Source organism: Podarcis raffonei, chromosome W (assembly GCF_027172205.1).
Source record: "Podarcis raffonei isolate rPodRaf1 chromosome W, rPodRaf1.pri, whole genome shotgun sequence".
NCBI lineage: Eukaryota > Metazoa > Chordata > Lepidosauria > Squamata > Lacertidae > Podarcis > Podarcis raffonei.
Genome location: NC_070620.1, coordinates 15,614,270 through 15,629,882, shown reverse-complemented (window position 1 = coordinate 15,629,882; position 15,613 = coordinate 15,614,270). Strand labels below are relative to the sequence as shown.

The 15,613-nt window shown below is 42.2% G+C and overlaps 1 protein-coding gene across 2 annotated transcripts in view; it reads left to right on the top strand.

Annotated features, from left to right (window-relative positions):
* Positions 1-15,613, top strand: part of LOC128406025 (cullin-4B) — a 175,708-nt gene that overhangs the window by 141,316 nt on the left and 18,779 nt on the right. For both annotated transcript variants that reach the window (XM_053373079.1, XM_053373078.1), the window contains one exon: positions 8,019-8,104. In XM_053373079.1, the coding sequence (XP_053229054.1) occupies positions 8,019-8,104 (86 nt within the window). The remainder of the gene's footprint in view (positions 1-8,018; positions 8,105-15,613) is intronic.

Sequence of the window (15,613 nt, the reverse complement as noted above, 5' to 3'; positions counted from 1 at the left end):
GTTGGGAGCAGCATAGAGGAAGCAGGGAAAAGGAGCTTCTGCAATCTGTGCAGCCCACACTCTGTCCGTTCCCATAGTCTTTCCTGAGCCCGTCTCAGTCGGCTGGCTGCTTTGGCAATGCAGTGTGTGTGTAGGGAGAGAGAATCGTTGAAGGGCTCTTGGTTCCTTCCAATTCTACAAATCTACAAAACTCCAGGTCCTTCTCTTCTTCCTCTCACCTGCCACTGCCACCACCACCCATTTATTATCAAGGAAAAGGAATAGCCAGCTCTCCCACAAAACGGGCTCGCAAGTTCCTCAGTAGTTTCTCCATTATCTAGAAATCCTCACCCACCCTCCACATACTTATCTCCATTTCTAATGTAAAATAAAGAGTTAAAAGATCACAGTGTTGAGGTGGGGAGGGAGCTTCCTGGCTTTTTATTTCAAGGCTTTGAGGCTTTTCAGTCAGTTCAGTCCTTTACTGACGGATCCAAAGCATTAAGGCAGTTTCCTATATACACTAAGGGAGGCGGGTGGCGCTGTGGGTTAAACCACAGAGCCTAGGACTTGCCGATCAGAAGGTTGGCGGTTCGAATCCCCGCAGCGGGGTGAGCTCCTGTTGCTCGGTCCCTGCTCCTGCCAACCTAGCAGTTCGAAAGCACGTCCAAGTGCAAGTAGATAAATAGGTACTGCTCTGGCGGGAAGGTAAACGGTGTTTCGTGTGCTGCTCTGGTTCACCAGAAGCGGCTTAGTCATGCTGGCCACATGACCCGGAAGCTGTACGCCGGCTGCCTCGGCCAATAAAGCAAGATGAGCGCCGCAACCCCAGAGTCGGCCATGACTGGACCTAATGGTCAGGGGTCCCCCTTTACCTTTTTACTATATACACTATATACATAAAGTACAGGCTTCAAATGCAAAGAAGTACAACTCACAGCATACATACAGCACAGAGTTCAGTATCAATCTGGCAGAGCTTCCTTGCACCAAAGCAAACAGGCAGTGTACAGCCCCCTCTCAATATACTCAAGAATGACCACACCCTTGGCCTGTTGTCAGGTCACAGTGACTTTCAAACACTAATCGTAAGACCTGCAGGTGCAAGATAAGGGAAGCATGTGCACCAGAGTTTACTTAACAGCAATTAAAGGAACCTCAACAGTATGGAAGGGTTGCAGTTTTGTTTTTTGGTGTTTTCTTAAAATGCTTTTTATTAAATTTTCCTTTGTTAATTATTTACACATTCCAATCCATAATTTAACATATACTGTATACATAAGTAAACCAAACAATATCCATATTTATTCACCCGTGACTACCCACCACCTCACTGCAGCTTTTTCTATCTTATTTTTCCTTTCAATTGTGTTGTTTACCTTTATTTTCTTTTTAATACATAATAAATAACTTGTTTATCTGCATTTTGACTTTGTGAAATTTATTTGAAACACATCAAGGGTTTGATTTGAGAACAATGTTATGCCAAATATTTTTTTACACTTTCCCACTCTTTTTTAAGTTTTTGGTTTGGTTGTTGTCTAATTTCCACTGCCAATTTCAGATACACAGCTTGTTTTGCCAATCTCCCTTTGTTGGTAACGTTTTTTGCATTTTTTCTAATGTATTGCTTGCTGTCTATTTTATGTTCTCTCCAACATCAACACCACTCCTCTAGCCTAATATATCAAAATGTGCAGAAACTCAAGATGTTTCTTTCTTTAGAAATCAGAGTGGCTTTCCAATACATCCATATTGTAGAAAGTGTTTTAAAAATGATAGCTTTGCATATGAAGGATTGTTACCGTATTTCCTAAGAAGAAGATAGAATTATAGAATTGTAGTTTTGGAAGGCATCCAAAGGTCCTGTAGTCCAACCCCCTGCAAGGAAGAATCCATTGCCTAGGCATGACACCTTAAAAATGTACTACCAGAAAAAAGTCTCTGTGTTGCAGAGTTTTGTGTCCCCTTCCGTCATGTGGACTCTTCCACCTGTGTTGACTTTGCAATTCTGGCCTATCAGAAAGAACTGAAGGGATGATGATGATGATAAATAATAATAATAAAATAATAATAATAAGTTTATTATTTATACCCCAACCATCTGGCTGGGTTTCCCCTGCCACTGTGGGCAGCTCCCAACCGAATATTAAAAACACATTACAGCATTAAACATTAAAAACTTCCCTAAACAGGGTTGCCTTCAGATGTCTTTTAAAAGTAAAATAGTTGCTTATTTCCTTGACATTTGATGAGAGGGTGTTCCACAGGGCAGGCGCCACTACCGAGAAGGCCCTCTGCCTGGTTCCCTGTAGCTTTGCTTCTTGCAGTGAGGGAACCACCAGAAGGCCCTCGGCGCTGGACCTCAGTGTCCGGGCAGAACGATGGGGGTGGAGACGCTCCTTCAGGTATACAGGACCGAGGCCGTTTAGGGCTTTAAAGGTCAGCATCAACACTTTGAATTGTGCTCGGAAACATACTGGGAGCCAATGCAGGTCTCTCAGGAATGGTGTTATATTGTCCCGGCGGCCACACCCAGTCACCAGTCTAGCTGCTGCATTCTGGATTAATTGCACTTTCTGGGTCACCTTCAAAGGTAGCCCCACGTAGAGCGCATTGCAGTGTCAGGTTTGATGTCTCTCTCACACATGACACAACCTCTGACAGTTAATTATTTCAGATTTATTGGTCAATTAAAATAACTCCCGGTCGGAGCTCCATTAATCATTCCTTGCCAGTTGAGTCAGTTGCTGGATTTGGCTTCCTTTTCTGGCCAACACAGGAAAGCCTCCACTTCCTCCTTTTCCCTGACATGCACCTTTCTACTAAACGACTCAAGTCTCTACCCCCTCGATCTCTTCCTCCCCCTCTGTTGTGTCCTGTTCTTTCTGCTCTGTTCTATTAATAGAGCTGCCAGGCTGCATTCCTGGGAGAGATAAGCTTCCCTTACTCTCTGTGTGCGAAGAAAGCAGATTTCTGCTGCTCTCTGATTCTTCTCCCTCTGACTCTTCTCTGCCTGTCAGAATAGCCGCTTCTCTGATATCACCCCCTCCTCTAAGCCCCCCTTCCTCCTCCTCTGCTTCATTGCCTGCCATGGAGGGCTCTCTTGATGCAGGTTCCCACCATTCTTCACTCTCGTCAGCTTCTTCCTCACTGGGTTCGGCCTCCACCCTCTGGGTTTGGGTTTCTGGGGGTACCTACGGTGGAACTGCCTCTGCAAGTCAGGGGCATGCAAATCCTGGCTTCGTACCCAGGAATTTTCAGCAGCATAACCTTTCCAAGACACTAAATACCTCAACTGCCTCCTGCAAATCCTCGAATCCAATATTTCCTGGATCTCATACTCCGCTTGGGCTTCCACCATGACTGGAGGTGGAGGTGCCTGCTTAAGTTTCTGGTACTGGTGTGCAGGAACAAATGGTGACAGGAGAGTCCTATGGAATACAGGGTGTATCTTCATTGAGGCAGGCAATTTAAGTTTGAACGATACAGGATTTACCTGCTCTACCACTTGAAATGGCCGCAGCCTTCTTGGCTCTAGCTTCCTCCACCTCCCCTTAGTTGGCAAGTCTTTAGCTGACATCCACACCTTATCCCCCACTTCGATCTCCTCCCCTGCTGCCTATGTTCATCAGCATTCTTCTTGTACACGGCCTTAGCCGCGTCTAGTTTCCCCTCAGCAGTTCCTGTAGAGCCTGCATTTCCTCCATGAACTGCTCCGCTGCTGGCACCGACAAGTTGCTTCATGGCTCTGGAAATGCTCTTGGGTGTCTTCCGTGGTTTGCCGTAAATGGAGTCTGCTGGGTAGACGTATTTACTGCGTTACTGTACTCGAACTCTGCCAGTCCCAACTTGTCTACCCAGTCTTCTTGCTGATATTTCACAAAGCAACGAAGGTATTGTTGCAACGTAGTGCTGGTTCTCTCTGACTTGCCATTGGTTTGTGGGTGCCTAGCCGAGGTCAAGCACACCTCTACGTCCAAAAGCTGCATTAACTTCCTCCAAAACTGCGAGGTAAATTGTGCCCCCTTTTCCAAAATCACTCTCAACGGCAACCCGTGCAGCTTAAACACATGTTTTGCAAACATCTGCGCTGTTTCTTGGGCCGATAGCAGCTTCTGGCACAGCATGAAGTGCGCCATTTTAGTAACCAAGTCTACCACCACCCATATTACTGTCTGTTTCCTTGAGGCTGGTAAGTCTGTAATGAAGTCCATCCCATGGTGAGGCCTGAATCCCGATTGGAAGGGATCCAAATGGTCTGAATCCTCCAGGCATGCTTGGAGTTGTTCAGCAACCACCCACTTAGTCACCTTGCCCAAGAATGGAAGATTTGAGACTGAGCGATCGTTGGCCATATTGGCCGGGCCTAAAGATGCTTTTTTAAGAAGCGGTTTAATGACCACCTCTTTGAGTGGGTCTCGCAGAGGGAAGCATTCACCACCCCGCAGAGCCCATCGCCCAGCCCTTCCCAGCTTGCTTTTATGAGCCAGGATGGGCAAGGATCAAGAAGACAGGTGGTTGGTTTCACTCGTCCAAGCAGCCTGTCCACATCCTTGGAGGTAACAGATTGGAATTGATCCCATATAATATGACTAGACAGGACTCCAGCACTCTCCCACCTCAGCCCTGCTTCCACAGTGGAGTCTACCTCCTTCCGAATCTGAGCGACTTTATCTGCAAAAAACTTTGCAAAAGCATTGCAGGAGATCCTGGGTTCCCTACCTGGCCCGATGACGAAGGTGGTTCCATTAGACTGTGAACCACCTGAAAGAGACCCCTGCTGCTGTTTTCTGCAGATTCAATAGAGGCGATGAAGAAAGTCTTCTTCGTCGTTGCCATTGCCACTTGGTAGGCTCTAACCTGTGTTCGGTCCGATTCAGAATGAGTTTTCCGCCACCGGTGCTCTAGCCATCTCAACGATTGTTTCATTGCTCTCAGCTCCGGGGGAAATAACAGGGCTCTCTGGGCTCCATGCAATTGGAGAGGGCGCTTCGGAGCCAGACAGTCAATAGCCCTGGTTAACTCTGCATTCCAGCGGGTCACCAGGGAATCAGCTGAAAGGCCATCAACACGGGATAAAACATCCCCTCCTAGTTAGCTTACACTCTTACAGAGACTGAATGCACTGAATGAGTGCATTCAAGTCCTACCTGTGTAGACATTCCCAATTAGAGACTTAATATAGGTGTGAGGGACCCCTGTAACTAACGCCTCCCTGCTTGCTTCCCCCTCTTTTGCGAGGGGCTTCAGCTGCCTCATTGTCCAGGCAGCCGCTCCATTCAGTGGCCACAAGGTGCCTCTGGGGTGGGGTGGGACAAGGTGGGGAGGAAGGAGGGAAGTAGCAGGGCAGCCGCCAATGCCAATGTGGCCTCCGCCCCAGCTGCCCAGTCCACCAGGACACTTTACCTGCCCTGGGTGCCAGCAACCCATGGTATGCCCCTGTTTGAATCCCAGGCTTAGGCTGGTAAACTATCCACTGTTTTGAGTTTTACCTCCTCAAACTTCGCCTTTCAGAATACCATGTTCTGTAATGGCCCTTTTAGATTTCCTAGGTTGTACTGACATAAAGACAATAAATTTGTGTGGCAGTTAGCAAACTTATTGTCACATGAGCTTTCATAGGCTACAACTTACTTCACTGGATGCATGAAGTGGCTTAGAAATATATCTGTATTTACTTCATCTAAAGCAGTGTTTCCCAAAGTGGTCAATACCTCCCCTGGGGGGCACTGGAACGATTCAGGATGGGCAGTAGTAGCCTCAGGTGCAATTGGGGTGTGTGGAATAAAAATAAGGGGGCAGTGGAAGCATAAGGAAAGAAGAGAAGAAGAAAAATGGAAAAACCATTTGTACATGTTTCCTTTGTTGTGTAATGACACTTACCGCCAGGTCAGGCGCTGTTGTGGGACAGTGTCAACTCCTCCCCTGTACAATACTATAGCATTTCCTGTTGGGAAACTGTGTACATGCAGCTACTCACACAGAGTCAATTAAGGTTTGGCAGACAGCCAGAAGGCAATCTGAAGGAGTAAGTCTGCCTGGTAATAACAGAGACATGGAGACCGCTCCCTGATTGGTCAAGCTCTCTCAAGGGAGTGATAATTAATGGCCTACTAACTGTTAGTTCAGAGTTTGGAGTTGAGTGGTTCAGTGTGTCAGTGAGTGTAGGAGTTGTCAGTCGTGTCAGAGAGACCTAGCATAAGATCCGTGTTCTGTTCCTGTAAATAGTCCACTGTATATAATAAACACCTAACTACAAGTTCCTGGTTCCTGCTTCGTCTATCCTGTCTGCAGCCAAGTTGCCAATTGCTTCCGTGGATTCTGCGTGTACTCTGCTAGGTCTGGCTAAGGTCCTGCAACTAGTCAGAAAGTTGCGAAACACCAAATAGGTTTTGCCAATATTTCCTTCATCATATTTAGTGGAATGTGGGTTCAGTGCGGTCACAAATCTGTTAACTGAAAACAGAACCTGCCCCCAAATAGCTAATTGTGGTGATTTAAGAATCCTGCTGACAAAAATAGAGCCAAACGTTAATAAATTGATAGCAGCACACCAGGTTCATTCTTCTCATTAGAATTATTTTTGATATTATTTATAATTTTTATTTTAAAATTATCCTTCTTTACTAGGTTGTAGGATGTAGGTAGAAATATAGATACATAAAAGAATGCAAATTTGTCACTGCATCTTTCTTTTTGTTCGCTTAAAGAAGGCAGATTTTCAGGTGGGCGCTGAGTAATTTTTTTCCTGAAAATGGGGCAGTAGGCCAAATAAGTTTGGGAACCTCTGATCTAAAGTAAGCAAAAACTGCAAGTGCCATAACACAATAAACTGCAAGTGCCATAACAAAATCAGTGTGTGAATATTTTAATGCAGTGCAGGCCACTTTTTAAACATGCATAGCTTGCATGTAGCTACTTTTTTGGGAGTTGAACTGGATAGATAGCAATTTAAGAATTTGGCCCACATTCTTTTTAAAAGAGTCTTCAGTATAAATGAAGAGCAACTGGTTTGCCAAGGTGCTGCCACCAGTTGCATAGGAAGGGGGGTGGGCCACCCCGGGTGTCATCACTGAGGGGGGTGACAAAAATGGCAAAAGTATGTGTTTTTAAAATTAAAAAAAATGGGGGGCTCACAACACTTTTTTGAAAAAAATTATTTAAAACGAGTTTAATAACTTCGTCTGACAATTAATTAACCTCAACAAGTCAACATAATACGTATTGAAACTTTTTAGTTTAGTCAACAAATGCAACGAAACGCTGCTGAACTTGATGTTGTATAGTGGAGAGCATATGGATGAGGAAGGGGAGTGGGTGTTGCTTTCTACCGATTCGCCGCAGTCTGTCTCTACAGTTTATACTTGAGCGAGACGTAAACAACCAGTAACTCATCATCACCCAACCCGCAACCAATCCTATCCGCTGCCATGCCGGTCAGTCACCCCACGTCATTCTGTTGAGTTAGTTGTGCATCATTACTGAAGTGCCGTGCTGAATTTATTTTTGTTACATTTTTTAGTTCCTTGATTCATTGTGATCATCATACGTTAAGCCAAATCTGCAAAATTAAGTAAAAAATTTCATTCATAAGAAATTCCCATTGCGAAAAAAAGTTTTTAAGTGCTTATGCTCACAGTGTTAAGTAAATAAACCAGAAAATAACACTTGCGACTGTATCTTATTTTTCCTTCTTTTAATAATTTCAATGGGGGGGGGGGATGACAAGAAATTTTTCACACCGGGTACCATCTGACCTTGCTACGCCACTGGCTACCACAGAGTTTGCCTTCCAGCAGCAGCATCACTGCTGCTTTACCAGGACAGGGCAGCAAGGGCACACCAACAGAACCAATTTGCAACAGCTGCCCACCAAGCCAGCCACTCCTGAGCAGAATTGCAATACTGTTGTAATCTTTACCTTTATCTGAAACAGGAAATACCTCTCTGCTATCTGGTTATTGATGCACTTTAAATCTTTTGTTGACAATGACAAAATATCTAACTGCAATTTCAATACAACTATCATTTTATAGAATGTGGAGCTGCTTTCACAAGCAAACTTGAAGGAATGTTTAAAGACATGGAGCTTTCTAAAGACATCATGATACAGTTTAAGCAGGTATGGGTACAAAACCTGGCATCAATATTTCTTTCTGGGTGTATTTTGGCTTCTGGGTTATCCTTTAATTGGATTAAGTTTTGGGTATTTTGGCAAAATAAATTAAGCATGTACAGTTACATCTGAAAAGGACATTGCAAATATTCCATTTTCCTTCTTCCTCACAACAGGGCTAGCTACCCCTCGTGTTAGTTCCATCAATGTGCTTTGCTTTCTGTATGCCAAATTGGTAATGCTCTTATAGCTCTTTGTTATTGGGTGGAATGGTGGAGCACTAGATAAGGAAATCTGGCTGGAGAAACCTGGGTTTGAATTTCCCCAAACTCAGAAACTCACAGGGTGACCTTGGCCCAGTTTCCATCTCTCAGCTAATCTTTTTCCGCCTTTTGCCTTTACAGGTCTGATTTCAAGCGAAAAATTCTCCCTATTAATCACCAATGTTTATCTTCCTCCAGGTGGTCTTATATCGGACCTCCATTATAGATGGGATTCTCTCTTTTTTTTTTTTAATAAATTTTTTAATTAATTTTTCAACACATATTAAAGGACAATACAAAACAAAATACATAAACAAACAAACATATAAACACGTATAATTTCTTAACCTTCTCTTCCTTAAGCCTTCTTTCAGCGACTTCCCCATACCTCCTTTTTCTGCATCCCTGTTTTAAATCTTTCCAGCAACCCCTGATTTTAATTACTTATAACACTTCCTTTAAATCCTTTTTCTCATGTCCAGTTGTTTATCGCTGCAATTCTATTTTGCATTACTCAAAACATTTTAACACTCATTAATTTTACAACAGTTCTTAAGATAAACTTTAAATTTCTTCCAATCTTCTTCCACCGTCTCTTTCCCTTGGTCGCGGATTCTGCCGGTCATCTCTGCCAGTCCCATGTAGTCAATCACCTTCGTCTGCCATTCTTCCAGTGTGGGTAGTTCTTGTGTCTTCCAGTACTTTGCTAAAAGTACTCTTGCTGCTGTTGTCGCATACATAAAAAACGTCCTATCTTTCTTTGACACCAATTGGCCTACCATGCCCAGGAGGAAGGCTTCTGGTTTCTTCACAAAAGTGCATTTAAGCACCTTTTTCATTTCATTATAAATCCTTTCCCAGAAAGCCTTAATCTTTGGGCACGTCCACCAAAGGTGATAAAAAGTACCTTCAGTTTCATTACATTTCCAGCATTTGTTATTGGGCAAATGATAAATTTTTGCAAGCTTGACTGGGGTCATGTACCACCTATAAATCATTTTCATAATATTCTCTCTTAGGGCAACTTCATTCCGGTGGTCCATAACTGTTCCCAGTCAGCAAACATAATGTCATGTCCAATGTCTTGTGCCCATTTAATCATAGCTGATTTAACCATCTCGTCCTGTGTGTTCCATTTCAACAGCAAGTTATACATTCTTGACAAATTCTTAGTACTGGGTTCCAAAAGCTCTGTTTCTAATTTCGACCTCTCCACCTGAAAGCCAATTTTCCTGTCCTGTTTAAAAACTTCATTTATCTGGTAATAATGAAGCCAGTCTCTTACTTTAAACTTCAATTTCTCATAACTCTGCAATTTAACTTTTCCCTCCTCATACTCTATAATTTCCCAATATTTCGGCCATTTGGATTCCATATTTAATTTTTTCACTTCCTTAGCTTCCATCGGTGACAACCACCTGGGGGTTTTGTTTTCCAACAAATCTTTATACCTAATCCATACATTGTATAGGGCTTTTCTAACAATATGGTTTTTAAAACCTTGGTGGATTTTAACCTTGTCATACCATATATATGCATGCCAGCCAAATCTGTTATTGAACCCTTCCAAATCCAAAATATCTGTATTTTCAAGAAGCAGCCAATTTTTCAGCCAGCAAAAAGCCGCTGATTCATAATACAGTTTTAAGTCCGGCAGGGCAAACCCCCCTCTTTCTTTTGCATCAGTTAGTATCTTAAATTTTATTCTGGGCTTTTTGCCCTGCCAGACAAATCTAGATATATCTTTTTGCCACCTCTTGAAACAATCCATTTTATCCACAATCTGCAATGTTTGAAATAGAAATAACATTCTCGGCAAAACATTCATCTTGATAACAGCAATTCGGCCTAACAAGGAAAGTCTCAGACTTGACCATATTTCTAAGTCTTTTTTCACTTCTGCCCAACATTTCTCATAGTTATCTTTAAATAGATTCACATTCTTGGATGTCAAATTTATCCCCAGGTATTTCACCTTCTTTGCTACCGTTAAACCAGTATCACTCTGGAATTTCTCTCTTTCTGCAACTGTTAAATTTTTATCCAGTACTTTCGTTTTCTGTTTGTTCAGCTTAAAACCTGCTACTTGACCAAATACTTGTATTAACTCTAAAACTCTTCTCGTACTAGTGTCTGGCTCTTGTAAAGTTAAAACTAAATCATCTGCAAATGCTCTCAGTTTGTACTGTTTAGCTCCGACCTGAATCCCTTTAACCAGCTGGTCCCCTCTAATCATGTTTAATAAAACCTCCAGGACAGATATAAAAAGCAGTGGGGATATTGGGCATCCCTGTCGTGTCCCTTTTTCAATAGCAAATTCTTCTGTAACCACATTATTTACAATCAGTTTTGCTTTTTGTTCAGAATAAATCGCACTTATACCATTCTCGAAACCTTGGCCTACCCCCATCCCTTGGAGATTCTTTTTCATAAAGCTCCAAGAAATATTGTCAAAGGCTTTCTCCGCATCTACAAATATTAATACTGCCTTGGTATTAATATTAACTTCCAGTAACTCCATAATGTCTATTATGTTTCTCACATTGTCTGACAAATGTCTTCCTGGAAGAAAGCCCGCTTGGTCTTTATGAATCTCCCCCACCAAAACTCTTTTCAATCTTTTTGCTAAAATGTCTGCAAAAATTTTGTAATCCACATTGAGTAATGATATAGGGCGGTAGTTCTTGACCTGGTTCTTCTCAGTCTCTGACTTTGGTATAAGTGTGATGTAAGCCTCTTTCCACGATTCAGGTGCCTTCTTCCCCTCTAAAATTTCATTACAAACCTCCTTCAACGGTTGTATAAGCCATTCTTTCAAAACTTTGTAATATCTGGAGGTTAGTCCATCAGGTCCTGGAGATTTTCCCAATTGCATACTTTGAATGGCTCCCTCAATTTCTTGATCAGTTATCTTCTGGTTCAAAATCACTTTACTTTGTTCAGAAATTTTTTGTAATCCGTATTTTTTAAGAAATTCTTCTATTTCTTTTTCATTCACCGGCCCTTGTGCATAAAGTCTCCTGAAATAACTCTGAAAACAGTTTCTAATCTCATTTGGTTTATAAATGTTCTTTCCTTCCACTTCTAGATTTGTAACCGTATTCTGTTTTTGTCTCTTCTTCAATTGCCATGCCAGAAGTTTCCCACATTTATCAGCCGATTCAAATGTCCTTTGTCTCATTTGTTTTATTTTCCATTCTATCTCTTGGTTCATCAAATCCATATATTGTCTCTGGTAAAACTTAATTTCTCTCAAGATTTCATGTGACTTTGGTTTAGATCTCAATTTTTCCCCCCTTCTTTTATCTTTTCCAAAATCTTATCCTTCTTCTCATTATATCTCTTCCTTTTTATGGAATTCTGTTGTATTAAAAATCCTCGCATAACGGCTTTACTTGCGTCCCAAATTACTCTTTTTTCCACTTGTGTTCTCAGATTTATCTCAAAGTAGTCCTTCAATGCCTTCTGGGCCTTTTTATACACCTCTGCATCTCTAAACAGGGAGTCATTCATCCTCCATCTAAAGGATCCAGCTGTTGTTAGGTTCATTTCCATCTTTACAGCATTATGGTCGGAGCAAGTCTTTGGGCAGATTTCCACTTTCTTAATCTTTGATGCCATCCCACTAGTTACCCATATTTGGTCAATTCGAGTCCAGGTCATTTTTGCCTCAGAAAAGAAAGTTCCCTCTCTCTCAAGAGGGTTCCTTGTTCTCCAAATGTCAATCAGGTTCATGTTGTCAGTCATTTCAAAAAAGGTCTTAGGTAGTCTCCCATCTTTGGAGACCACCTGTCTTTGTGCTTTGTCCATATTTGTAGAGACCACTCCATTCATGTCTCCCATTAAAACTACATTATAATCCAAATAGTCCATTAATGTCTCATGCAATTTCTTAAAAAATTCTGACTTCCCTTCATTCGGTGCATAAACTCCTATAATCAATAATTTTTCTCCTTGAACTTGAATTTCAATTGCCAAATATCTTCCTTGTTCATCTTTAAATACTAATTTAGGGGCCAACTTTTCCTTTGCATAAATCACCACTCCTCTTTTCTTCACTTTGTCCGATGAAATAAATTCTTGTCCTAATCTTTTGTTAATAAGTAATTTTCGGTGTACTCTGGTCACGTGGGTTTCTTGTAGACAAATCAAGTCCAATTGTTCTTTTTTCAAGATATGAAAAACCTCACGTCTTTTTCTAGGGAGATTCAGTCCATTACAATTCCAACTTAGAATTTGCAGAGACATCTTGTTATTTATTTAGTTATTCCTCCAGCTGCTCCCAGCAAGTCTTCTTCTGTTGGTGTTTTGATCCCGAAGGATAGGTTTGAGATGTCTGGTACTTCTGCTAGGTCCGTAGGTTCCACCGTTTCCTTCAAAAGGTCCTCCTCGTTCCTTGCCAAAAATTGTTCTTTATCTTGCACTGTTTTTATCTTGATTTTCTTTCCCTTATAGTTGAAAGATAGGCCTTGTGGGAACTCCCATCTGAATGGTATGTTGTTCTTTCTCAATAGGGTGACCAAATCCTTGTAGTAGGTCCTCACTTCCAGGATATATTTAGGAATGTCTTTAAAAATCTGCACACGAAAATCTTCAATCTCAAGGGGTCTTTGAAAATGTAAATTTAATATCTTATCTCTCTCCTCCTGAGATCTCAGAGTTATCAAGCAATCTCTTGGGCTCTTTCTGTTTTGTCTCCTGCCCAGTCTGAAAGCAGTTATTATCTTAAATTCCTCTTCTTTCAAATCGTCCTGCCAAAATTCCAGAAATTCTTTTGTAAGAAAGTCTATCAAATTGTCCTTTTCATTTTCTGGGATCAATCTTAATCTCAAATTTCTACTTTTCCTCTGTAATTCCAATAGAGACAGGGCCGCATCATGTTCTTCCAGCTTTTTACTGACTGGTACTAACTTTTCCCCTTTAAGAAGGCCTTCTTGTCTCTCCTTGCTTTTCTTTGGAAATCTGCATTCAATTTCCTGTATCTTTCACTATCTCCCTCGCATTTTGCTTGCCTTCTCTCCTCCGCTATTTGTAAGGCCTCGTTGGACAGCCACTTTGCTTTCTTGCATTTCCTTTTCATTGGGATGGTTTTCGTTGCTGCCTCCTGTACAATGTTACGAGCCTCCATCCATAGTTCTTCAGGCACTCTGTCCAGCAAATCTAAATCCTTAAACCTGTTCCTCACTTCCACTGTGTATTCATAAGGGATTTGACTTAGATTGTATCTTACCGGCCCAGTGGTTTTTCCTACTTTCTTCAGTTTAAGCTTGAATTTTGCTATAAGAAGCTGATGATCTGAGCCACAGTCAGCTCCAGGTCTTGTTTTTGCTGACTGTATAGAGCTTCTCCATCTTTGGCTGCAGAGAATATAATCAATCTGATTTCGATACTGCCCATCTGGTGATGTCCATGTGTAGAGACGTCTCTTGTGTTGTTGGAAAAGCGTGTTTGTGATGACCAGCTTGTTCTCTTGACAGAACTCTATTAGCCTTTGCCCTGCTTCGTTTTGATCTCCAAGGCCAAACTTGCCAGTTGTTCCTTTTATCTCTTGATTCCCTACTTTAGCATTCCAATCCCCTATAATGTAGTGCAAACAAATAGAGGAAAACAACAGAATGGGAAGAACCAGAGATCTGTTCAAGAAAATTGGAGATATGAAAGGAACATTTCGTACAAAGATTACCATAATAAAGGACAAAAGTGGTAAGGACCTAACAGAAGCAGAAGACATCAAGAAGAGGTGGCAAGAATACACAGAGGAATTATACCAGAAAGATATGGATGTCTCGTACACCCCAGGTAGTGTGGTTGCTGACCTTGAGCCAGACATCCTGGAAAGTGAAGTCAAATGGGCCTTAGAAAGCACTGCAAATAACAAGGCCAGTGGAAGTGATGGTATTCCAGCTGAACTATTTAAAATTTTAAAAGATGATGCTGTTAAGGTGCTACACTCAATATGCCAGCAAATTTGGAAAACTCAGCAGTGGCCAGAAGATTGGAGAAGATCAGTCTACATCCCAATCCCAAAGAAGGGCAGTGCCAAAGAATGCTCCAACTACCGCACAATTGCACTCATTTCACACGCTAGCAAGGTTATGCTTAAAATTCTACAAGGAAGGCTCAAGCAGTATGTGGATCGAGAACTCCCAGAAGTGCAAGCTGGATTTAGAAGAGGCAGAGGAACCAGAGACCAAATTGCAAACATGCGCTGGATTATGGAGAAAGCTAGAGAGTTCCAGAAAGACATCTACTTCTGCTTCATTGACTATGCAAAAGCCTTTGACTGTGTCGACCCCAGCAAACTATGGCAAGTTCTTAAAGAAATGGGAGTGCCTGATCACCTCATCTGTCTCCTGAGAAATCTCTATGTGGGACAAGAAGCTACAGTTAGAACTGGATATGGAACAACTGATTGGTTCAAAATTGGGAAAGGCGTACGACAAGGCTGTATTTTGTCTCCCTGCTTATTTAATTTATACGCAGAATACATCATGCGAAAGGCTGGGCTGGATGAATCCCAAACTGGAATTAAGATTGCCGGAAGAAATATCAACAACCTCAGATATGCAGATGACACAACCTTGATGGCAGAAAGTGAGGAGGAATTAAAGAACCTTTTAATAAGGGTGAAAGAGGAGAGTGCAAAATATGGTCTGAAGCTCAACATCAAAAAAACGAAGATCATGGCCACTGGTCCCATCACCTCCTGGCAAATAGAAGGGGAAGAAATGGAGGCAGTGAGAGATTTTACTTTCTTGGGCTCCATGATCACTGCAGATGGTGACAGCAGCCACGAAATTAAAAGACGCCTGCTTCTTGGGAGAAGGGCAATGACAGGCCTAGACAGCATCTTGAGAAGTAGAGACGTCACCTTGCCAACAAAGGTCCGTATAGTTAAAGCCATGGTTTTCCCAGTAGTGATGTATGGAAGTGAGAGCTGGACCATAAAGAAGGCTGATCGCCGAAGAATTGATGCTTTTGAATTATGGTGCTGGAGAAGACTCTTGAGAGTCCCATGGACTGCAAGAAGATCAAATGCATCCATTCTTAATGAAATCAGCCCTGAGTGCTCACTGGAAGGACAGATCGTGAAGCTGAGGCTCCAGTACTTTGGCCACCTCATGAGAAGAGAAGACTCCCTGGAGAAGACACTGATGCTGGGAAAGATGGAGGGCACAAGGAGAAGGGGGCGACAGAGGATGAGATGGTTGGATAGTGTTTTCGAGGTTACCAGCATGAGTTTGACTAAACT